This window comes from Saccopteryx bilineata, chromosome 5 (genome assembly GCF_036850765.1).
Source record: "Saccopteryx bilineata isolate mSacBil1 chromosome 5, mSacBil1_pri_phased_curated, whole genome shotgun sequence".
Classification (NCBI taxonomy): domain Eukaryota; kingdom Metazoa; phylum Chordata; class Mammalia; order Chiroptera; family Emballonuridae; genus Saccopteryx; species Saccopteryx bilineata.
In genome coordinates this window covers 70741588-70768096 of record NC_089494.1, presented here as the reverse complement: position 1 = coordinate 70768096, position 26509 = coordinate 70741588, and the positions used below count along the sequence as shown (strand labels likewise).

General features: G+C 37.0%; 1 protein-coding gene across 2 annotated transcripts in view; it reads right to left on the bottom strand.

Moving 5' to 3' along the window:
* The window catches only part of TTC21B (tetratricopeptide repeat domain 21B), an 87576-nt gene that overhangs the window by 49227 nt on the left and 11840 nt on the right, over nucleotides 1-26509 (bottom strand). The window contains exons 6-13 of one of the 2 annotated variants that reach the window (XM_066280726.1): nucleotides 22402-22559; nucleotides 16996-17080; nucleotides 14500-14598; nucleotides 11387-11579; nucleotides 10916-11013; nucleotides 10388-10588; nucleotides 4462-4591; nucleotides 1971-2128 (exon numbers count right to left, since the gene is read on the bottom strand). In XM_066280726.1, the coding sequence (XP_066136823.1) occupies nucleotides 1971-2128; nucleotides 4462-4591; nucleotides 10388-10588; nucleotides 10916-11013; nucleotides 11387-11579; nucleotides 14500-14598; nucleotides 16996-17080; nucleotides 22402-22559 (1122 nt within the window). The remainder of the gene's footprint in view (nucleotides 1-1970; nucleotides 2129-4461; nucleotides 4592-10387; nucleotides 10589-10915; nucleotides 11014-11386; nucleotides 11580-14499; nucleotides 14599-16995; nucleotides 17081-22401; nucleotides 22560-26509) is intronic. The other variant, XM_066280727.1, reaches the window with a different exon arrangement.

Genomic DNA, 26509 nt, shown 5'->3' with positions numbered 1-26509 from the left:
GCAGAGAAAGGCCACGCGGAGGAGGCCAGGAGAATCAGTCAAGATGGTGGAGTGTTGAGTGAGAAGCCAGTTTGTGCAGAGTTTGTGCAGGGAAAAGGAAGGAGATGGGGAACAGAGGTGAATAAGTCTGATGAGCTAGAAACCTTTGATTCTAGGAGACTCAGAGAAGTCAGTAGCTTTGTGAGCACTGAATGAGTGGGTTTTGGAGCCCAGTGTGTGTTTTTAGTTGCCCTCCACGTGCAAGCTAGGATTAAAGATGATGGCCTACCAGCTTTTGGCTCTGTTGTTTCTTTACTGACTGTCCGAATCCAATGTGAACCTGCACGAGCCAGGCTGCTGTGATGTTGGCCCTGGCTACTGGCTTTACAGGCTCCACTGTTTCTTTACATCTGTCCGAATTTAATAATAACCTGCATGGCCCTGATGGCTGCAGCCCCTGGCCATACAGGCTGGCAATAGGGTAGAAAGAAAATCAGAATGACAAAAATGAGCGAGGAAGGAGTCAGAGAAGAAAATACAGATAAGGTGAGGTAGCAGCAATCTATCATCCAGGACAGCTAGTCTTCCTTAAGGCTGTGGATCTGAGCCTTAGTTACCTATGAGCTTTGTGTAAATACTCCTGCTTATTTCTTTTCTTAGAAATTCTGATTGACTGGGGTGAAGTACTGTAAGGCCAGTGGCCGCCAGCACGCCATGCAGGTTCTCACTGGGTTCGGGCAGATGGTAAAAGAATTGTGGCATCAGAAAATGGTGGGCCATTTCGTTGATTAAAGTCTCATAATGGCAGATGATCAAACAGGCAGGAAAGACCACATCCCTCTCTCTCTCCGGACTCATTCAGACTCACAGGCCCTCACCAGCCTCAGCAGGGCTCAGCCAAATAAGTCTGGCCAAAAAATTTGGGCTCCCAGGCCCCTCAGCTCTTGCTCTTTCTTTCTCTTTCTCTCTCCACTCTCCAGCAAAACAGGCTGTGGGAAAAAACACCCCTTCTCCAGCAAACAATAGCAAACAACGGCCCCTCCCAAGCAGGACAGCAATCTGCACTTCGCAATCTGCCGCCCTGAGAGCAAGCACCACAGCCTTCCACAGACCACAGGACGCTGCCCCAACGCAGGGAGCAAACCTAAGAAACATTTGTCACAAACTTGTTTGCCTAACCAGTACATACACTGCAGTTTTGATATGGAACAAGTCTTTTTTTTTATTATTTTAATTTGTGTTTACTTAGATACAAGTATCCCACCGAATATGAGAACTACCATCCTAAGGGGCCACTGTTACTGTTTGCAAACCCTGCTTGGAACTTGAATTCTAGTCCACTGACGGGTTCTCATACAATAGGGCTCAAGACTTCTGAACCCAAGGGAAAACCTGAGGGGGGCCTCCATGACTCCAGGAAGTTCAGGAAGTACCTGAACCTAGACTATCCCCTACTACTGATGGATACACGATGTATCACAGAGTATCTTGGATAGAAATCTAGTTTTTATATCCTCAAACAACATACTAAGTTTCAAGATGACTAAGAGTTATTTGATGATGAATCTAGGAAAAAATTGTTAAAAAACAAGGTCCAAAAAGAAAACAGGCAATAAAGTAAAATCCTTGTACATAAGCATATTTGTCATTCTTTGTAATTTAAAATTATTTTTCTATACTTTCATTATTGCATTTTAACACTCACTATACCTGCAGGGAATTATGAGTTGTATAGAAAAGAAAAACTGAAGTTCAGACAGGTAAGTGGTAACACAAGACAACAATTTTTGTTGCCAAGTCCATACAGATTTTAATTACACTACAGTTGCCTCCATTTGTTCTATTGCTTATGAATCCAAAATCTTTTCCATTAAAAACTGCATGTATTATCAAAATATTAAAGGCTAAAATAAAAATCTAGTTGAATACATAACCATTTGTAAAGGTACAAGGAAGGTTTTACGTCTTATCCACTAGTCTGGAATATTTACCTTAAAATTATAGCTCAGACAAAGTTCAAGAGACTGAGAACACAATTTAAACTTTCCCTGAGACAAATAAACCTGGGCCATCAGGAGATAAGCATCCGCATACGAAGAATTATGCTCTAGGCAATGTTGCAGGATAGTATAAGCTGCTTCAGTGTCACCTGATGAGAGAAACAAAGCATTATTATAACTCAAATGATTAAGAGCTGGAGATCTGACAGATAAGAGGGAGAAAATTAGTCAGTCTATGGACAGTTTCAATTTAAAGTCCTCTGTTCATAAGGCCGTGGCTTAATCTCTTATTTTTAGAAAGAACATACATGCCAATTAAAGCACACCTGTAAAACCATACCTTGAACATAGGAGCAAACCAGAGAAAGTGCGTGAAAAGATCATAATTGATCATCATGGTTACGAAGACTCTTATAAATGTATCTTTGTTCATTTTCCTTGTCAAAAAAATTTTTATTTATAATTTCATTAAAATAAGTTCTGTAAAACATAGAAATTTAAATATATATATATAGGTATAATGCTATATTGTCACATTAAGAAAGAAGATTTAGCCTGACCAGGCGGTGGCGCAGTGGATAGTGTTGGACTGGGATGCTGAGGACCCAGGTTCAAGACCCCAAGGTCGCCGGCTTGAGTGCGTGCTCATCTGGTTTGAGCAAAAAGCTCACCAGCTTGGACCCAGGGTCACTGACTCAAGCAAGGGGTTACTCGGGTCTGACGAAGGCCCACGGTCAAGGCACATATGAGAAAGCAATCAATGAACAACTAAGGTGTCGCAATGCGGAACAAAAAACTAATGATTGATGCTTCTCATCTCTCCATTCCTGTCTGCCTGTTCCTGTCTATCTCTCTCTCTGACTCTCTCTCTGTATCTGTAAAAAATAAATAAATAAATAAACTAGTTTAAGAAAGAAAATTTAGTCTACTTATTATTGGCTAGAAAATTTACTACTGGCCATAAAGTTACAAAAAGGCATAAGAATATATTCCAGAGATTTAGAAATATTAGTTTGAGATTTAAAATGCTGTTAAGTAGCAACTGAAACCCAAAAGGTTTTGAAAACACACATACTGTACATCTGGAAGTGTTAAAATAAAAGTAAATGATCCAGATTAGAGTGCCTGGAAGAGTGGAGTCAACCCTGGGCTGGTTGCTGGGGCATGAAGAGGCTCTTCCTCTGAACAGCAGCAGAGATTCTCAGTGTGAAGGGTTTCTGTAATAAACCTGCACTGGGCTGCATTAACTCTCTTATAAGTTGGCCTTAGGTAAGTAAAGCTAAGCCAAATCCCCATTCAACGTTGCTAGCAGATTGGGGGAAGGAGAAATCCTAATTTATATTCTGTTCAGTGACTCCTTAACGGTACCTGCCACCTCAACAGACAAAAATAAAGCTCCAGTCAGGGCTTGCAGTTTCTAAAGGCTCAACTTACTTATAATACAAAAATCTATTTAAACAGAAACATTTTTGTAGAGAAAGAGGATTAAATGGGCAAAAAAAGTGGCTGATGTGCACAAAACTTATTAAATGCAGTGTCAAAATTTGTCCATTAACCAACAGGCAAAATAAATACTGGATTCTTCATTGTGATACAATCCAACACTCATAACTGTGCACACAAAAAAATGGAAAGATTAAGCAAATTAATTTACATGGGAATTACCATTTCCATGTTCTTATAGGGAGGAGGAGGGTTAAGGAGGTAACTTGAAAAAGGTTATTACTAAGGAGAGAAAGTACATGGAAAAGAATCAGGATTTGCAAACAAGTGACTGAAAAAACTGAGGAATGTATGAATAACTGAGATCAGAATCTTGTTTCTTTTAAAGCAAGGGGAAGGATATGTGGAGTTAGCTTCAGAAAGCCACTAGGATAAGAAATGGGTCATCGCTGTGGGAAAAATAAGCAAAGCTCACATCAACATCACATTCTTATCTACGAGCAGTCCAATTGCTCTTGAAGGAAAAATGAAAGCCATCACTGTCTGATGATTTGTTTTGTCAGGGTCCCATATAATAAAAAGCTATGATTATTATGGAGGTCATTTATTTATTTTTGGTTATAAGTAACCAGTCACAGAAACTACATAGAAATTAAGAAATTCCATTAGGGCCTAAAACCTGGTAACATCACACATTTTGTTATGCCCAAAAGTCAACAACTATAGATTAAAGACTAAATTATCATTTAAATTATCATTGGCAGGCCCCAGTACTATCTGATGGAGCTTTTAAAAAATAGTAGAACTGTCTTTTCCCAACTAGTCACTTGAACCACTAAAGGTTATAGTAATTTCTAAAGAATTAAATTGTAAAGCAAGTTATGCAACTTTATTTTGGATAAAAATTAATTATCTGTGCACATGTAAAATGTGCCTTTTCTGTGACTATTTTCCATGTATGTGAAATTCTTAGTTACTTATATTGTTTTTATGAATATCCGAATATAAAGGTTCTTTTAAGCTTTGAAGGTATACTTACCTGACAAATATTTCACTTTTGCTATTAGGAAGAGAGCTTGCGAGAGACCCGGAGCAGCTCTTACTATAGTCTCCAGGACTGAGGTACAGCGTCTGAGAAACGGAGAAAGAGGTTTCCCAGGACTTGCAGGCTAAACAAAACAAATTAGCAGCCATTTCATAAGTTTATGATGACATTTAGCTAAAAATAGACACATTAATTATAATGTAAATACCAAAACCACGTATTTTTTTTTTATTGTCCAATATCTTTGCTATGGCTAAACTAATACTTTATTTCCCTGAGACCTATTATCAGACTTATAAAAAATGACTTCGTTCAGGAAAATAATTATGAAATTATTATACATTTATTCAGACAATAACGTATGAAAGGAACATAACTGGCTGAAAACTTTATCAAGGAAACATCTATTCAAAGGAAAGATAACTAAAAAGTCAGGTTTCTTGTTGGAATTGAGACAAAAGGCAAAGCAAGTTCTAATTTAAACCTGCCTTGTGATTTGCCCAATTCAATAATTTGCACTATCTATGAGAGTAACGTACAGTTTTTAGATAATTTAGATTTTGTTTTCCTAGAATCAGAAGGTAGAACACGCTCAAGTGTACTCCACCAAATGCATCACATCTTCATATTCTTGATTTTCTGCCTGGCATGTTGTAGGCCCTCAATTTTTTCTTTTTATTAATAATGAATATTAGAACTAAAGAAATGCTAAACCATTTGTTTATTCTTTTAGTGGTAGTCTACTCAACCAATCTTTAGTCAGTGGTTATCCACTCACCACTCACAGAAATGTGATCTCAGAATTTAAATATCAAATGTTATATATAGTCAAATAATTTTTGATAAAGGGGCCAATAACACACAATGGAGAAAAGAAAGCCTCTTCAATAAATGGTGCTGGGAAAACTGGAAAGCCACATGCAAAAGAATGAAACTGGACTACAGTCTCTCCCCCTGTACAAAAATTAACTCAAAATGGATCAAAGATCTAAACATAAGACCTGAAACAATTAAGTACATAGAAGAAGACATAGGTACTCAACTCATGGACCTGGGTTTTAAAGAGCATTTTATGAATCTGACTCCAATGGCAAGAGAAGTGAAGGCAAAAATTAATGAATGGGACTACATCAGACTAAGAAGTTTTTGCTCAGCAAGGGAAACTGATAACAAAATAAACAGAAAGCCAACTAAATGGGAAATGATATTTTCAAACAACAGCTCAGATAAGGGCCTAATATCCAAAATATACAAAGAACTCATAAAACTCAACAACAAACAATCCAATAAAAAAATGGGAAGAGGATATGAATAGACACTTCTCCCAGGAAGAAATACAAATGGCTAACAGATATATGAAAAGATGCTCATCTTCTTTAGCTATTAGAGAAATGCAAATCAAAACGGCAATGAGATACCACCTCACACCTGTTCGATTAGCTGTTATTAGCAAGTCAGGTAATAGCAAATGTTGGAGAGGCTGTGGAGAAAAAGGAACCCTCATACACTGTTGGTGGGAATGTAAAGTAGTACAACCATTATGGAAGAAAGTATGGTGGTTCCTCAAAAAACTGAAAATAGAACTACCTTATGACCCAGCAATCCCTCTACTGGGTATATATCCCCAAAACTCAGAAACATTGATACGTAAAGACACATGCAGCCCCATGTTTATTGCAGCATTGTTCACAGTGGCCAGGACATGGAAACAACCAAAAAGCCCATCAATAGATGACTGGATAAAGAAGATGTGGCACATATACACTATGGAATACTACTCAGCCATAAGAAATGATGACATCGGAACATTTACAGCAAAATGGTGGGATCTTGATAACATGATACGAAGCGAAATAAGTAAATCAGAAAAAAACAGGAACTGTGTTATTCCATACATAGGTGGGACATAATAGTGAAACAAAGAGACATTGATAAGAGTGTGGTGGTTACGGGGGGGGAGGGGGGAATGGGAGAGGGATAGGGGGTGGGAGGGGCACAAAGAAAACAAGATAGAAGGTGACAGAGGACAATCTGACTTTGGGTGGTGGGTATGCAACATAATTGAACGACAAGATAACCTGGACTTGTTATCTTTGAATATATGTATCCTGATTTATTGATGTCACCCCATTAAAAAAATAAAATTATAAAATAAAAAAATAAAAAAAAAATAAATATCAAATGTTCATTCACCCTGCTTTGACCTATTAATGCTGGCTCCTTTACCTGAAGGGCGATCCTCCCCATCCCTTATACCTGCACATATATACACATTCTTACCTGGAGTATGGCCTCCAAACTGACCATCACTCCTACAAGCCACTGTTACTGACAAAAAATGTCATATCATCTTGTTGAAGCACAAAATAATGTATGCTCAAAAAGATCTTCAGAATATGACCATTAGTGCTTAGAATACCTTTTGAAGTTTTTACAGAACTTATAAACTATAGAATAAAATGTATTATTCTGTATCTTATACAGTTCTATAGTAGTTTCATATTTAGTTTTGCCTCATTTATAGAACTAAGGGTCTTTATGTCTTAAAGATCAGAATTTCATACTTCTTTACACAGTAATGGATACAGAGTAAATTTCTTAAAGCATATTTTTTCAGCATAACTGACAATAGTGAAGGTATAGGTGACATAGGAAGGTTCTGGTAATGTTCATTGTCACTTGCTAAGAATTAGTTATTGAGAACAAGCATTGTTTTCACTATAGTTTCAGAGTGAATCATAGAGAAAAAAACAGGATTTATCTCTAAGGCATCTTATCTTTAAAATAACATGTTTGATTAAAAAATATATATATATTAATATATATATATAGAGAGAGAGAGAGAAACACCAAAGAAGTAGCCGTGGCTGGTTAGCACAGTGGGTAGAGCATTGTGCTGAAACTACAAGGTTGCACACTCAATCCCCAGTCAGGGCACATACAGGCAGCAAACAATAAATGCACAACTAAGTGGAACAACAAATGAATGCTTCTCTCTCCTTTCTCTCTGTCTCTCTAAAATCGATCAATAAAGTTAAAAAAGTAAAAATAAAAAAGGGTCAAAGAAGTAAAAAAGAGCTAGAGAGACAAGTCTGTCTTTCTGATATTTCCCCATAAAAACACCATTATAAATGCTAATTATATCATGCTGATAAAGGTTATTATGGAAAAACAAAATTCCTGTTAGCTAGTAACTCAATTACCAGTTAATAATTTCTTGTTCTACCGACAGTTTACTCTCAGCATAGCTTTTAGAAAAATCCTTTTAAAATATTGAATATGGGCCCTGGCAGGGCCGCTCAATTGGTTGGAGTGATGTCCCAATACACCAAGGCTGCAAGTTTGATCCCCAGTCAGGGCACATACAAAAAGCAACCAATAAATGCATAAATAAGAGGAATAATAAATTGATGTTTCTCTCTCTCTCCCCAAAATCAATAAATCAGTAAATAAGAATATAAAACTCTCTCTCTCCCAAAAATCAATAAATCAGTAAATAAAAATATAAAATGTTGAATATGATGTCAGAAACCGCTTGGTGGCTTTCCATTGTACTCAGAATTGAAGCTGAAGAAGTTACAACAACTAGAATTGAAGTCAGAGTAGTTACAACTTGTCTTTTGTGCCCTGACCTCTCTCTGACAACTGCCTTTCTCCTCATCCATCCCGGCCACACTCATCTCATTGTGTCTCTGAAAACACTCTACCAACTTTCCACACAACAACTTCAAGTTTTTGTTCAAATTTTACTGTCTTATCTTTGTAGATCACATTATCTAAAATTACCACTTCCCATCCTTTATCGTGTTCTGTGATCTTCTAAAACACTATAGAATGACTTGATTATATTAGCTGTCTGCTCCTGATAGTTAGTATACATGCTTCAAGAGGGAAAGGGTTGTAGTCTGCTTTTAAACAATTACTTCCCCAGCTCTGAACAGTGTTAGGTACTCTGTAATACAGCATTTCTTAAATGAATTCTGAATACTGCATGAGTACTGAAAAGTGCGTTCAACTTCTAAGATCATAACTGGGGAGATTAAGATCAATTCTACAGGTGATTCTGGAGCAGAAAACTTAAAAAAAACCAGATTATGAAAGTATGGGGAAAAAAATGATGATCAATAAAAAGCAGCATGGATTCCCTAAGGAAAGGTCATTGTTCTCATTTCCTTGTTTAACACAAGTACTAAAGCTGTAGATAAAGGAAAATGCTAAGAACTATGTTTTTAGCAATGAAGATAGTGTCCACCATGATATCCATGTTGCACTGTGAGTTGAGTGGAATTAAGTCATCCACTTACTGTCTGTAACAAATAAGTGTGACTAACGAATCCATATCAATTTGAAGTGAACTCTCTGGTAATACAACAGAAGGTCCCATCCTCAGCTCTATTGAGAGTTAGATAAGGCAGATAATGAATGACAATAGAGACCTGGACAAAACAGATGACAATCAGGATCTAGAAGGATATGGTAATCTTGAATTATGGAAATAATCATGGAGATACAATTCACAGAGATAAATGTAGAGTCCTATACCAGGACCCAAAGTTATATGAGTAAAGGATCTACTGACATTTATATGATTCGTGGAAATCCACTAATATCCATAATTGGGAGGAAAAGAACACCTAATCTAGGTCTTGCAGCCAAATCCAAATGCGGAAAAGGAAGCACAATGAGAGGCACTGACAAAATAAAGGATATACTCAGATTCACAACCAGGGTTCTCAAACTTGTCATATAAAAAGTAAATGACTGGACCTTGGCCGGTTCAGTTAGAGCATCAATCTGAAATAACAAGGCTGTGGGTTTAATACTCAGTTAAGGCACATACAAGGAAGCAACCAATGAATGCACAACTAAGTGGAACAACAAAATGAATGTTCTCTTTCTCTCCCCCTCTCCCTCTTCACAAAACATTTTTTTAAAAAGGGCAAAGAACCTGCACAGAAAGACACTTCTCTAAAGAGGACATACAGATGGTCAACAGACATATGAAAAGATGTGCAATGTCACTAATCATCAGAAAATGCACAGTAAAACCACAACGAGGTTATCACCTTACACCTGTCAGAATGGCTATCATCAATAAATTAACAAACAAGCGTTGATGAGGATGTGGAAAAAAGGAAACCCCCCTGCACTGTTGGTGGGAATGCAGACTGGTACAGCCACTGTGGAAAACAGTATGAAGTTTCCCCCCAAAATTAAAAATGGACTACCTTATGACCCAGGGATTCTACTTCTGAGAATATATCCCCGAAACCCCCAAAACACTGATTCAAAAGAATATACGCAGCCCAAGATCAATGCAGTGTAATTTATAATAGCCAAGATTTGGAAGCAGCCCATCAGTATATGAGTGGGTAAAAAAAGCTGTGGTGCATTTACATAATGAAATACTACTCAGTCATAAAAATGAAATCATACCTTTTGCAACAGCATGGAGAGATCTTAAAAGGTTTTTATGCTCAGTGAAATAAGTCAGTTAGAGAAAGACAAAGACCATATGATTTCACTTATATATAGAATCTAATGAACAAAATCAGCAACAAGCAAAATAGAAACAGACTCACAAATACAGAAAACAGACTGACAGCTGTCAGATTGGGGTTTGGGAGGCTGGGAAAAAGAGGTGAACGGATTAAGCAAAATAAAAAAACAAAAACAAAACAAAAAACTTATAAATACAGACATCAGCATGGTGATTACCAGAGGGAAAGTGGGCGGGGCTTGCAGAAGAGGTAAAGGGGGATAAATGGTGACAGAAAAACTGACTTTGGCTGGTGAACACACAATACAATATGCAGATGACGTATTATAGAACTATACACCCTGAAACCTATGTATTTATTATTAACCAATGTAACCCCAATAGGTTTAATATTCCCCCCAAAGTCCCAGACTGACTTACCTGCATTGGACAGAAATTCAGATATTCTATAATAATTTCTAGCAAGAAATCAGGATTTAACTTCTCAAAATACTCTATGCCAACAGGTAAATCTTGTAATTGTGAAAAATGAATGTCCAGGACATCATTTAACAAGTTAACAATTTCTTCTTGTCGTTTATTTTTCTTCATAGCAAGAACTGCATGTAAATAGGTTAGTTCCTGAAAAATCAGTAGTTTTCATACATTATTCAGTTATAAAGCTATTTATTTCTATTTGAAATAAAGGTTACACATAAATAGCACTTTATTAATAAAATATTTGTTCAAATTTAAGTATTAGCTTGGATGAATTTTTAGAATGTTGTAGAAGAATAAAGTCTAATTTTACATGGAGGTAAATTAATAAATGAAATTACATAGTAAAATTCTAAAACTAGGGTACCTTAGCTCTTTAAAGGCATTACTAAATAATATGCCAGTTAAAAATTTCACATTTGTCAACAACAGCTGGGAGCTACTGTATCTATATCTAATAAAATACTGTACCGCATATTTTCCAAAAGACTGCTGAACTTCACTAAGGAATTCTAGCTGATGACCTGCATCCTGCAGCTGCCCTTCTACTAACTGACATTGGATAAATCCTAAAACAAAACAGAACAAAAAGTCAAAGTCCACATATTTGGTTTTAGGCATGCAACCTTTAAGCTAACACACAAAAAATTAATAGAACAGGTTTTTCCTCTCATGATACATAAAAATTTTATTTTTTTAAATTATATATATATATATATTTAATTTATTGATTTGAAAGAGAAATATTAATTTGTTGTTCTGCTTATTTATGAATTCATTGATTGATTCTTGTATGTGACCTACCGGGGATCGAACCTGCAACTCTATCAGCACAACGTAACAGTTTTTAGAAAACCACAAATGCATTTTTTAATGGTAGGTATAAGAAGCAATTATGACTTGCATGTATACAAAGAACATTTATAGAAATAGCAGTCATACCAATCAAAGCAGTGATGTTAGTTTCTTCAAGATTTAAGGCAATCTTATACCACTTCTTTGCTTCTTTAACTTTTTCTTGTAAAAGCATTTGGTATCCAAGTTCTGTAGCATATTCTGATTGCTGAGGACTTAAACTGAAAGCTCTTTCTAGTAATGTTTGAATTTTCTGAAGGATGAGTTGATTACGTCCACACTAAAAAGAAAAAAAAAAGGCTTGACCTGTAGTGGTGCAGTAGATAAAGCGTCAACCTGGAATGCTGAGGTCGCCGATTTGAAACCCTGGGCTTGCCTGTTCTAGGCACATATGAGAGTTGATGCTTCTTGCTCCTCCCCCCTTTCTCTCTTGCTTGCTTACTCTCTCTCTCTCTCTTTCTCTCTCTCTCTCCATTCTAAAATGAATAAATAAAAAATAAATAAAAGGAAAAGAAAAAAAGATTAAGGTGGACTAGAACACTTTTATTCCAAAAGATTTTTCCCCTAAATATACATATATATTATCTGTACTTCACAGGGGCAAAATAAAAATAAAATTATTTAATAACCAAAATAAAACTTCTCTATTTGGTATCTAGACAGTGCAGCAAAATTTTATATCCTATCAGAACTTATCCTGACTAGTACTTTTAAAAAAATGGCTATCTTGGCCTGACCAGGCGGTGGCGCAGTGGATAGAGCGCCGGACTGGGATGCTGAGGACCCAGGTTCGAGACCCCGAGGTCGCCAGCTTGAACCCGGGCTCATCTGGTTTGAGCAAAAGCCCACCAGCTTGAACCCAAGGTCGCTGGCTCCAGCAGGGGGTTACTCGGTCTGCTGAAGACCCGCGGTCAAGGCACATATGAGAAAGCAATCAATGAACAACTAAGGTGTTGCAACGCGCAATGAAAAACTAATGATTGATGCTTCTCATCTCTCTCCATTCCTGTCTGTCTGTCCCTGTCTATCCCTCTCTCTGACTTGCTCTCTGTCTCTGTAAAAAATAAATAAATAAAAAATTAAAAAAAAAATAAAAAAATGGCTATCTTGAAAAGTATACTCTTAATGATGTTGCTCTATAAGCATATATTTTTGAACTCTTTTCAAACTATCCTGATTGTTTTATAAGATAAACAAGAAAGTTATTGCTTCAAGATTATATATATATATATTTATTTTATTTTATTTTTTTTACAGAGACAGAGAGTGAGTCAGAGAGAGAGAGGGATAGACAGGGACAGACACACAGGAACGGAGATGAGAAGCATCAATCATTAGTTTTTCATTGCACGTTGCAGCATCTTAGTTGTTCATTGATTGCTTTCTCATATGTGCCTTGACCACGGGCCTTCAGCAGACCGAGTAACCCCTTGCTGGAGCCAGCGACCTTGGGTTCAAGCTGGTGACCTCGGGGTCTCAACCTGGGTCTTCCGCATCCCAGTCCAACGCTCTATCCACTGCGCCACCGCCTGGTCAGGCAAGATTATATATATTTTTTATGAAATCAAAACTAGGGCTGCCTGACCAGTAGTGGCACAGTGGACAGAGTGTCAACCTAGAGGCTGAGAATCCAGGTTCAAAGGCTGTTGGCTTGAGCGTTAGGTCATTAACATGATCCCAAGGTCACTGGCTCTAGCAAGAGGTCACTGACTCAACCTGATGGCCCCCTTCCCGCCCCTCAAAGCACATATGGGAAGTAATCAATGAACAACTAAAGTGATGCAACTACGAGCTGATGCTTCTCACCTCCCTTTGTTCCTCTTTCCACACTCTCTCTCTCAAGAAAATAAATAAACAGAAATAAAGTAAAATAAATATATATAAAAAAACTAGGGCTATCCTCCTAAAGACAAGGGTGCCACCACAAAGATTATTTTAAAAGATTATGCCTTAGAATCTTCTTTAAAAAAGCATCCTTGGCCGGTTGGCTCAGCAGTAGAGCGTCGGCCTGGCGTGTGGGGGACCCAGGTTCGATTCCCGGCCAGGGCACATAGGAGAAGCGCCCATTTGCTTCTCCACCCCCCTCCCCTCCTTCCTCTCTGTCTCTCTCTTCCCCTCCTGCAACCAAGGCTCCATTGGAGCAAAGATGGCCCGGGCGCTGGGGATGGCTCCTTGGCCTCTGCCCCAGGCGCTAGAGTGGCTCTGGTTGCGGCAGAGCGCCGCCCCCGGAGGGGCAGAGCGTCGCCCCTGGTGGGCGTGCCGGGTGGATCCCCGTCGGTCGGGCGCATGCGGGAGTCTGTCTGACTGTCTCTCCCCGTTTCCAGCTTCAGAAAAATACAAAAAAAAAAAAAAGCATCAAAAATATTTCAAAACATGGCAATCCTGCTAGAGAGGGGAAAGCATGTAATTTTTGAAGACAAAAATTTTTAGAGTAAAATACTAAGCTGTTTGAATTTTTGTAAACTAATCAGGTATCTGGCAATAGGTAAATAAAAAGGGTAAATTTATGTTAACTCAAACTTTTGTAATAGCAGAATTTGTTTTTCTCTAAACTTCACACAATCTGGCCAACTTTTTAAATAAGAAAATTCAGTTTATTCATGTCGTTTAACAATTAAAAACTTTGATTTTTTTTCTTTCAACTTTATATTTACTAATTATTTTACTTATGTGTACCTTTTTCCTAGTTTAAGTAACTTTTCAATCTGTTCATTTCAGGTATTGATTTCAAGATTCTGCTGTTTTCTCTATTTCATTCCCAATTACATTCTTTTTATTGGGCACTTGTAATGCAAACATTTCTTTAATAATCTAAAGAAAAGTAAGATACCAACTATTTCCCCCACTGAAATACTTTGTTACTGACATTAAAACTTTTTAAAAAGTTTTTAAAAACAAAACAAAGAATGACCCTATTCATAAATCCTATGCTCTTATTAAAATAAACCAGTTTTTATTTTCTTTGCCTGGAAGGCACTTCCTTCTTCTTAACGGTTCAACAAATACTACCTTCTCCATGAAGCCCATGATGGTTTCTTACAGTTGGACACCCTATCTCCTTTGGACTGCCTTTCTTAGGAATGTATCAATACCGTATTTTCATTCTGGGCTACACGCTCTTTGGCACCTCCACCTTTGCAACTTGTTTTCTATTCCCAGCTATGGCTAACAGAGCTCTGGCACATAGTGGGCACTCTTACAGTTCTGCTGAAAGCTCTTGTAATCTTATAAAAAAGTTGAGCATTCTGTGGTTCCATGGCATCCAATGCATTTGCTAAGTTTTCCAGAGTGGCTGCAGCCTAAAACAAAAGTACCCAGTATAATTTTAGAATAAACTAAGAAATAACATAATATAGAACATACAGACTAATAAAGACTATTATTTAAAAATATATTGCTTGTACTAATTTCCCCTCTTCTAATGAAATCTTCTATGTTGCAAGATGTATTAACACTTCTTTTAAAAAGCTCAATAATCAATAAAGAACTGAGTTTTGGAATGTGTGTAATACAGTGTATCCGTAAAGTCATGGTACACTTTTGACCAGTCACAGGAAAGCAACAAAAGACCACAGAAATGTGAAACCTGCACCAAATAAAAGGAAAACCCTCCCAGTTTCTGTAGGATGATGTGGCAGCATGTGCGCATGCATAGATGATGACATAACACCGTGTATACAGCGGAGCAGCCCACGGCCATTTTCAGTCGAGATGTGGACGGTAGAGAAGAAAGTTCAGTGTGTTCTGTGGCTTGCTAAATTAGAATCTGGGACCAAAGTGCAACGTGAATATCAGCACGTTTATAACAAAGTGTCACTACATAGGAATAACATTACTCGGTGGGATAACCAGTTGAAGGAAACCGGTTATTTGGTGGAGAAACCCCGTTCTGGTAGGCCATCAGTCAGTGACGAGTCTGTAGAGGCTATACAGGATAGCTACCTAAGAAGCCCTAAAAAATCTGTGCGTGAGCTCACATCGAACTGCACTGAATAGGTATGAAACTGGGAGTGTTCCTTTTATTTGGTGCAGATTTCACATTTCTACCGTCTTTTGTTGCTTTCCTGTGACCGGTTAAAAGTGTACCATGACTTTACAGACACACTGTATTTGTTATTGAGTGGAAACCTTTGGGAGGGTAAAGATACAATGGTACCTTGAGATACGAATTTAACTCATTCTGTAACCAAGCTCAGAAGTCAGTCAACTTGTATATCAAACTGCCAATACTGGACCCATGCGCCAACGTGCCAACTAGCGGCAGCTTCCCAAATCACAACTCATATCTCGGAATTTCGCTCAGATCTCGAATAAAAATATGGACCAAGTCGCAGCTCATATCTTAAAAAATTCTTATGTTGGTCTGTTCATATCTCAAGGTACCACTGTACCATAATATTCAATTAAATACATGCCAAGCTCCTCTATAATAATTAATCCATGACACAAATGAGATATGAATCATATAATTATAAACATTACTATTACATGAGAACAACCCTTGGATTACCTGAATAGTCTGGTTTATATTTAAAATATTATCTAGCCCTAGCCGGATAGCTCAGTTGGTTTAGAGCATCATCCCACTATGTCAAGGTTGCAGGTTCAATCCCTGGTCAGAGCACATGCAAGAATCAACCAATGAACACATAAATAAATGGATAAACAAACAGATGTTTCTCTCTCTCTTTCCCTCCTTTCCTCTCTCCCTAAAGTCAATAAATTTAAAAAAATTTAAATTTTATCTAGAATAGAAAAATAATTAAGATCCTTAGTATTAGTAATTTCAGCGCCTGGAAAATTTACTGAAAAGTTGTCCCTACTAAGATTCTTTTAATATTTACTAAAGTACCTATTAGATCAGGGGTCCCCAAACTACGGCCCGCGGGCTGCATGTGGCCCCCTGAGGCCATTTATCCGGCCCCCACCGCACTTCCGGAAGGAGCACCTCTTTCATTGGTGGTCAGTGAGAGGAGCATAGTTCCCATTGAAATACTGGTCAGTTTGTTGATTTAAATTTACTTGTTCTTTATTTTAAATATTGTATTTGTTCCCGTTTTGTTTTTTTACTTTAAAATAAGATATGTGTAGTGTGAATAGGGATTTGTTCATAGTTTTTTAATAGTCCGGCCCTCCAGTGGTCTGAGGGACAGTGAACTGGCCCCCTGTGTAAAAAGTTTGGGGACCCCTGTATTAAATACTGTCATAGTAACTAATTTAAACAGAGTAAACAATTCTTACCACTATTTGTTATAATCCTATTTGCTTCAGGCTGGATTTTGGTATTCCATAATCCAGGATATAGTCAAATGTGTTCACTAGTAGAGAAACATGTACCTTGCTATAAGATCCAATGGGAAATCATCCTAAACCTATTTAACTTATGCAAACTCAATTAAATTTTTACAATATTAAGACTTATATTTTGTATATGTACTCTTCCATATCGATTATTACAGTTACATGCATTGGAGTTTCACATAGAAAACCACCTATTCTATAATCAATGATCAGAGGAATTTTTAGGTTTAATGGTAACTATCAATGTTTTTACTTTATTGGTTGATTTAAGAAGCTCACCGCTTTGTTAAGGGGTACTTTCAAGAATCAACTAAAAAAGTACTGTGACATACATTCTAAAAGAGCACTGACTGTATTTTTAATATAGCAAACTTAAATAGTACAATACAACTTACCTTCTCTATATCCCCTTCCCGGCACAAATAGTAGAGAGCCAGCATTCTTAGTGCTTCCACATTTTGTTTATCTTGAAGCATTAACCTGAAGAAAAACATTTCATTGAAATAAACTTATGTGTTTTCTTTTATTTGAGGGCTTGAGAAGTTAGTTTCTGGTCTGACTACTGCACTGTCTAAATAAGTAATTTTACTTAGTAAAATGACATCTCTTTCATGAAAATTACCAACCATATTATTTAAACTAAAAAAATTCTAAATCTTAATTTTTAATAGATTAAAAATATGAATAGATTGTATAAGTCTCATGAAATCCTTTTGAAAATCTTAAATGAAGTAATAGCTAACCATATTCAATAGAATATTAAAAAAATTATTCACACTGACTACGCAAACTTATTACAAGAATGATAGGGATGCAAAGATAGGTTAAATACTTTTTAAAATCTGTTAATGTAAATCACATTAAAATAGTTCCTATGTAATAAAAATAAATTAGAAAACATTATGAAGAAATATTCTAATAATAGAAACCCCCCCCCATAAAAAAAGATACAAAGTCTGAAAAAACTACAAAAATTCATATAACTTTACTCAACGGCACTTAGAAAAGGAACTAAACAACTGAGGTAACACACTAGGTTTCTTATCATGGATGGTGTAGTACTCTGAATTACAAACTCCAGTTCCTCCATCCTCCCTGAGTACGTGCCTCTGTCATGTAACTAAACCGTTTCTTCTACACAGCTGGAGTGAACTTTACTGCTCCTTGACTATGGACTGGGACACTTTTCTCTTTTTTTTTTTGTGACAGAGACAGAGAGAGTCAGATAGAGGGACAGATAGGGAAAGACAGACAGGAAGGGAGAGAAATGAGAAGCATCAATTCTTCGCTGCGATATCTTAGTTCAGTGGTTCTCAAAGTGTGTGCCAGGGCACACTGGTGCTCCCTAGAAGATTTCTAGGTGTGCCCTTGCCCTATGGTGTTCCAGAGAAATATGTGCCTGTTGGGGACCAAAAACCAACAGGGTTTTTGGAGTTTAGATTTTGGGGGTACAGAGGTGTGGGGAATTGGCTGTAAGCTGACAGTCTGCCCAACCCCCCACCTCACTTGCCTGATTAGGTTGCAAAAGGCTGTTAAGCTGTGGTGCTGGATTGTTTACACTACCCCCCATGTTCCCCAGAAGGACTGGAGGCAAGTTTCTTCATCCTTTTTTGGTGTACAGTTAAGATGACATGTATGGTGGGAGTTTTCTGCACTCAACACAATTAAGAGTAAAAAGAGAGGAAATCTTCAATGTATTGATGAGGAAATGAGAGTTTGTGTTTCAAATATATGCCCAAACATTGAAGAAATTGCTAGGACACATCAGGCTCATGTTTCTCATAAACACAAGAATGAAAAAACACATTTGCGCCGGGACCTGCTAAATTTACTAAATCTTACTAAGAATGTATCTATAAATATAAAAAGATAACTTTTTGTCATTTTTTTCACTTTTTAACCCCATTTTTTTACAAATTCTAAAAAGCATAACTCAAAAAATGTAACATAAAAATGTTTCTTAATGTCAGAATAAATTTAATTTTGTTGTATTTATTTTATCATGAAAGCACGCTTGGATTTTATATTTTTTTCTTTAATATTTGACTTATTATGACATATTTCTCAGAAATTTGTATATAGTACACCTACAATTATTTGTGGGATTTTAAATGTGCCCCTACTTCAAAAAGTTAGAGAACCTCTGCCTTAGTTGTTCATTGAATGATTTCTCATATGTTCCTTGACCGGGGCTACAGCAGACTGAGTGACCCTTGCTCAAGCCAGTGACCTTGGGCTCAAGCTGATGAGCCTTGCTCAAACCAGATGAGTCCAAGATCAAGCTGGCGACCTTGGGGTCTTGAACCTGGGTCTTCTGTATCCCAGTCCGACGCTCTATCCACTGCACTACTGCACCGCCTGGTCAGGCTGGAACATTTTTCTTATCTTGGCCAATGAAATGTGAGCAGAAGTGGCAGCGTGCCATGCTTCAGTTTCAGCAGAATCACATACTTCTGCTGGTCCTCTTGCATCTCTGCTATCACCATGAGAAGAGCTTCCTTTGGGTAGTTGCTGCTCTTTGACGTGTGCCCAGGGGAGAACACTCTGAGAGCAGACCAGAGCCCAGTCTGCAAGGAGGTGTCATAGCCACCCTCTGGATCTGAATCTGAGGCAGAGCCCCAGCCAAACCTGGTCTAGATCAGCTGCCACTAGATAACCCACACAAAAGTGAGAAACGAATGCTTATTATCATATACCTGAGATTTGTAGTTGTTTACTGTGGACTAATAGCTGCCTATGCTAATACTCATTTTGGGTTTAAAAAAAATTCTCCCCAAATAATCTATTGGTTTAATACAATTAAAATAAAAATCTTAAAACATTTCTTTTTACCTTGTTAATTTTGATAGTCTACTACAAAGAAGAGCCAACAAAACTATCATAAAAGAAACATAATGAAGATGTGACCCTAAAAAATATCAAAATCCATTTGAAATATAGAAAGAAATAGACCCTATTTAAAAAAAAAAAAAGCCTGTCTGACCAGGTGGTGGCACAGTGGATAGAGAGTCTGACTGGGATGTGGAGGACCCAGGTTCAAGACTCCGAGGTCGCCAGCTTGAGCACGGGCTCATCTGGTTTGAACAAGGCTCAGTAGCTTGAGCCCAAGGTCGCTAGCTCGAGCAAGGGGTCACTCAGTCTGCTATAGCCCCCTGGTCAAGGCACATATGGGAAATCAATCAATGACAACTAAAGAGCCGCAACGAAGAATTGATGTTTCTCATCTCTCTCCCTTCCTGTCTGTCTATCCCTATCTGTCCCTCTTTCTGACTCTCTGTGTCTCTGACACCAAAAAAAAAAGTCTATAAACAAATAAAAAAAATGCTTTAACATAAAAAGATACTCAATCTCAATGTGATTTAAAATTTTGAAAGTACCATTTCTTAATCTACCAGATAGTTTAAAAACAAACAAACCACACTTATAAAAGCCAGAACTGGTGAAGATAGGGGAAGGAAATATTCAATAGACTATTGATTGGAGTATAAATAATCTAGCTCCTTAGGAGAACAATCTGGTAGTATCTATCAAAATCTGAAGTATGTATTCCTGAGGCAGAGACTGCAATCTCTCTACTCAGTCATTCTTCCCTAATGTGCTTGGGCACAAGGCTAGCCTACATTTCCAGGCCATCTTTGCAGTTAGATGCGGCCAATGTGCGATGAAGCATTATATGCTATTTGTGGGCCTGGGCTTATAAGAAAAGTGTAATAATTTCTCTATACTCTCCCCTCCTACCAGCTGGATACCAATATAATAAGGTTTTAGAAAATGGCAGAGATACAATATGGAAGGAACCTACATAGATCCCTTATTCACAATGTGGAGGGAAGTTGCCTGATCCCTGTAATACCCACCCAAAACATTTATATCTAACAAAAAAATTCCACTGCATTAAACCATTATACATTTTAATCAATTTTAGATGGGAGCTTAGCCTACCTTAACAAATACATTTTAATTCAGTAATCTCTCATTTTAAAAAAAACATCCTTCAGAAATAATCTTATATCTGTATACTGACTGTATGTGTGGGTATATGTATGTGCTCACTATAATATTTTAAAGAGCAAAAAAATAGGTAAAAACCAAAATGACTGCCAACAGAAAAAATTAAAGTATTTGTGTGTTCACTTTATTCAATGTAATTCATTGTTAATAAGTATATCAGTATAAATGAATATCAAGTTTAAAACTATATGGCAAGTCTTTTTATTTTATAAATGTCCTTCAAAAAAATGTATATATATATTTGGATACTAGACACACACACACACACACACACACACACAATGCCTAGAAATCTGGAAAAATGTCAACATCAAATAGTTACTAGTGCCCAAATTTTGGGATCCAAATATAATTTCCCACTAAAAATGATGATGCCTGATACAGATTTGAGGCAGTAATACATAAAATGACCCTGATACACCTTGCCATACCAAATAGCAAGAAAACTATCAGACTGCTAGGATCATGTCAAAAAAACTTAAGAACCAACTTGAAGAGGCTACTAATGGCCAAAGATGAATCAATCTGAACAACTGTAATAACTGAAATGGTTAGAAACAATCTAGTTTAATCTATATCATACAAACAAACCTAAACGATTCATCAATTACTACTAGAAGATACTAGGAGACTTTTAGTTTTTTGGTTATTTTAAAACCCAGAAATAAGGAAAAAGATTCAGACATTTATCCAACTTTTCTTATACGAATGATAACTCTAGATAATCAGTCAGCAGATTAGTTTCTTCATAGAAGTATTAGAGCTAAGAAATAAGAAAAGAACGCTATAACTATATTATAACACTAAACCAAGCCTCTAGGTATTGAGCACAAATAGCTGTTAATGTAAAAAAAGAGAAGAAAACAGAGATTATGTCTCTTTGAAGGAAGAACACATCACCACTTATGAACAGCCAAAAGAAAAAAACTGAGCGTGAACGTAAACCAAGGCACTAAATCTATCAATTTACAGAAAATAACGGAGGATAAGCAACAGTTACACAGTACACGGCATATAATCAATATAATTCATAGCATGAAAAACCTACAGGCTAATATTTGGTTCCTTTAATTTAAAGAAGCAGCAAAAAATATATAAATAAAATGAGGAGGGAGAGGAAGCAGCAGACACAAAGAGGTAGATAAAAAGGTAGGAAGGAGGGAGACTGACTTCACATTTCAGAAGAAAGACCAAATTCCTTACAATGGCCCTTCATAACCCAACAGCCCTGCTCCCTCCTACCTTTCCCTGTGACTTCACTCCTAGTCATCTTACTCCTTCCCCTTCCTTAAACATTTGACACATTCTCTTGCCTTAAGGTTTTCACACTTGTTTTTCCTTCTTTCTGAAAAGATTTTCCCAGATGGCTTCCTCCCTTTGATCAAATGCCACCTTCTTGGTACGGCCTTCTCTGACCATCCCATAAAAGCAACCCTCTTCTTCCTACTGCCCATGTCACTTACTGGCTTTACCTTTTCTCCATAACTTTCTAACAGCTCACATTATTTCTTATTTATTTTGTTCTGTTTACTATATGGTTCCTCATTTGAATATAAGCTTCATAAGGGTAGGGCTATTTACAAAATAGAGAGTCTGACTTAGAACAGCTAGACAGATACTTATGGAAACCAATAAATGCAGTTTTGAACAATGCAGTGGTAAATTTTCCCTCAATTCTGTATTTTTGGAAAAATAAAATTTAAAAACCTTATGATAACAAATACACAGATTTTTTTTTCTCTTAAAATTATAATCAGATTCAAAGGTAATTGTGTCTTTTTTTACTTAACCTCTGTGCGATCTCAATCATCTGGTCCCAATCTTGCAAGGCTAGTTGTAGTTTCATTTTCTGTACAAAAGCAGGAAGGAAACTTGGAAAGTTCACAACTATCTGGTTTATTGTCTCCAGAGCACCTAAATAATTCTGGCGCATCTCAAGGCATTGTGCCTAATGGGAGAAAAAAAAAGTTCCATCAAAACTCTGATCATGCCTGACCAGGCAGTGGCACAGTGGACAGAGCACAGGCCTGGGACTCAGATGACCCAGGTTCGAAACCGAGGTCATTGGCTTAAGCATGGGCTCACCAGCTTGAACGTGGAATCATAGACATGACCCCAAGGTCGCTGGTTTGAGCAAGGGGTCACTGGTTTGGCTGTAGCCTCCCGGTCAAGGCACATATGAGAAAGCAATCAATGAACAACTAAGGAGCCATAACAAAGAAATGATGCTTCTCATCTCCCTCCCTTCCTGTCTGTCCCTATCTGTCCCCCCCCCTTCTCTCTTGCTAAAAATCCAACAACTACAAAAAACTGTAATCATATATACCAAGGTTCTCATGACGGCTATCCTGAGGTAGGTAGAAAACCAGTGTTTAACATTTTCTATATTTTTGTTCTCTGACTTTTTGTTCTCTGATAAGGAACAGTTGTCATTTTTAAAATGATAAAAAAAAGTTTTTATCAGAACAAAAATTTAAAACACCACAGAAGTATAAGTGATTTTGTTTTGAAAGCTACTTTTAAATATCTGAGAAATATAATTAGAAGATAAAGTTGTTAAAAATGCTTTTAGAAACATTGTACAATCATGTTTCCTTTCAGTATTTACAAGCAACATCTAAAACTAAGATACTTTTTATTTTTAAAAAAATTCCTTTCAGGCTGGCCTGATGGGTGGTGACCCAGTGAATGGAGTGTCCACCAGGGATGCGGAGGTCCCAGGTTCAAAACAGCGAGGTCGCTGATTTGAGCATGGGCTCATCCAGTTTGAGCACAGGCTTACCAGCTGGAAAGTAGGATCATCAACATGATCCTATGGTCAGTGGTTTGAGCAAGGGGTCACTGCCTCAGATGGAGCTGCCCCCTACCCCCGGCACACAGGAGAAGCAATCAATGGACAACTAAGGTGCCGCAAATATGAGTTGATGCTTCTCATCTCTCTCTCTCTCTCTCTCTCTCTCTCTCTCTCTCTTACAGATTGGTGCAGCACTGTGGAAAGCAGAATAGAGCTACCTCAAAAAATGTTAAATGGAACTTCCTTAGGAGCCAGCAACTTTACTTCTGGGTATATATCCAAAGAAACCCAAAACACTAATTCAAATGACTATATGCTTCCCTATGTTCACTGGAGCATTATTTTACCATAGCTAAGATATGGAAGTAACCCAAGAGACTATCAACAGACAAGTGGGTAAAAAAAATTTAGGTGCATATGTAGACACAATGGAATATTAGCCATGAAAAGGAATGAAATCTTAACATCTGTGACAGCATGGATGGAACTAAAGGGAATTATGCTAAGGGAAATAAGTCAGTCAGAGAAAGATAAGTACCGTATGATTTTACTTATATGTGGAATCTAAAGAACAAAATAAACAAACAAAACTGAAACAGACTCATTCATACAGAGAACAGACTAATGGTTGCCAGAGAAGAGGGAGGTTAGAGGACTGAGAGAAAAGGATGAAGAAATCAGAAGTACAAATTGGTAATTATAAAATAATCATGGGGAAGCAAAGTACAACATAGGATAGTCAATAAGACTGTAATAAATATATAATAACTATGTATGGTGCCAGGTGGGTATCTGAAATAACAGGGTGAGGGTATCACTTTGTAAAGTGTATGCTAGTCTAACCACTATACTGTATACCTGAAACTGATACAAAATAATATTAAATGTAAACTCTAACTGAAAAAATAAAAGAGAATAAGAAAAATAAAGTTCAAACTATTCCCTCTACCTCAACATTTTCATTACTAGGAACTACCTTAAGGAAATCATTGGATAAGAACACAAAGAAGCCTGACCAGGTGGTGGCGCAGTGGATAGAGTGTCAGATTGGGATGCGGAGGACACAGGTTTGAGACCCTGAGGAAGCCAGCTTGAGCACAGGCTCTCTGGCTTCAGCAAAAAAAAAAGCTCACCAGCTTGGATCCAAGGTCGCTGGCTCGCGCAAGGGGTTACTTGGTCTGCTGAAGGCCCACAGTCAAGGCACATAAGAGAAAGCAATCAATGAACAACTAAGGTGTTGAAATGAAAAACTGATGATTGATGCTTCTCATCTCTCTCTCCGTTCCTGTCTGTCTGTCCCTGTCTATCCCTCTCTCTGACTCTCTCTCTGTCCCTGTAAAAAAAACAACAAAAAAAACCCAACAAAACCACAAATAAGCATCTAGATTTATTTGTTTGTTTGTTTGTTTTTTAGTAAGAGAGACAGTAAGAGAAACAGAGAAAGGGACAGATAGGGACAGACGGACAGGAAGGAAATGAGGTAAGCATTCATTCCTCACTGTGTCACCTTAGTTGTTCATTGATTGTCTTTTCATACATGCCTTACTAGGGAGGCTGCAACTAAACCAGTGACTCCTTGCTTAAACCAGTGATCTTGGCACCTTGGGCTTCAAACCAGCAATCTTTGGATTCAAGCCAGAGATCACGGGGTCATGTCTATGATCCCATGCTCAAGCCAGCAACCCTGTGCTCAAGCTGGTGAGCCCATGCTCAAGCTGGCGAGCCTGTAGCCGGATGAGCCAGTGCTCAAGCCAGTGACCTTGGGTTATTGAACCTGGGTCTTCTGTGTCTCAGGCTAATGCTCTACTCACTATACCACTGCCTGGTCAGGCTAGATTATATTTATGGTAGAATCATGTATAATAGAAAAAAATAAAAATAACCCAAAATATCCTTAAGGATTTATGATACTTATGGCATATTTATTTAATAAAATTTTAGGTGGCCATTAAAAGTGATGATGGAGATTTGCAGATCTACATTTACTAATATGAAGAGATGTCATTTTTAATATAATAGATTGGTTATCTCCAATAATGATATTTACTGTTCTTTTTGGCTATTATAGCATTCTGAAATTTTTTTATAATATCCATGTGTTAATTTCATAGTCAGGAAAAGCACTATAAACATAGTACTTTAAGAATAATAAGGCACATTTATTACATATTAGACTTAAAAATTTTCTTCTGTATCTCCTTTAGGAATGCATTTAATCCTGAATGAGTATACAATCTCAACAGAAATACAGTAGAACGGTAATATATTTTTGAAATCAGTTTCAGATTATATTCCCACATAATTAAAGGAAAATATGAAACCCATCAATAATATGCTGTTGACTACATCAAAATAACTTAAATTTCTTAATAGTTGACAATATTAGGAAAAAATTAATGTAAATAATTTAAAAAAATTACATGTTCTTGGAAATTGCCTAAACAGCCAGTAATATAAAATAACAAAATCATGCAAAAGATCACATCTAATAATTCCTTACCATCACCTCCCATATGAATACAGAATACCATATTAAATAAAAATTTGCTGTGTATTTGGTTAATATCATTCCTCTTTAGAATTAGACTGGTGCAACTTTCCTGAAGCACTTATACAAAAATAAATACACACTTGAGATGAATTATATTAGAAAAAGAATAGAAACTAATCTTAAATATTAAAAATAAAAGGGAGATCCCTCCTAAATTGCTTATATTAACATCAAAATAGCCTTACCCTTGAAGATAATCAACTATCTCTTCTTTAAGGAATAGAGAGAAATAATCAAGGAAAAAAATTTAAAATTTTGCTAAGCGCCCAATTCTTGTAGCCTGAGAACTAACTACTTGTACTGGTGGCCAACATCTGAACAAGCTCACTATTCAAAAACCGATAGGAGCGATACGGGGACCTTAACAATAGCCAAGACATTAATAATTCTTTTTCCTTTTTATCCCTCCCAAATTATTGCTTATCGAATAAACTGTTTTCCTGACATATAAATTTAATTTTTGCTGATTCAAAAATTAAAATAAAATGTTGAAGGTGCTCAGAAAGCATCAATTGTACTAGTGTACTTGTGGCACTGAATTGTTCATTGATTG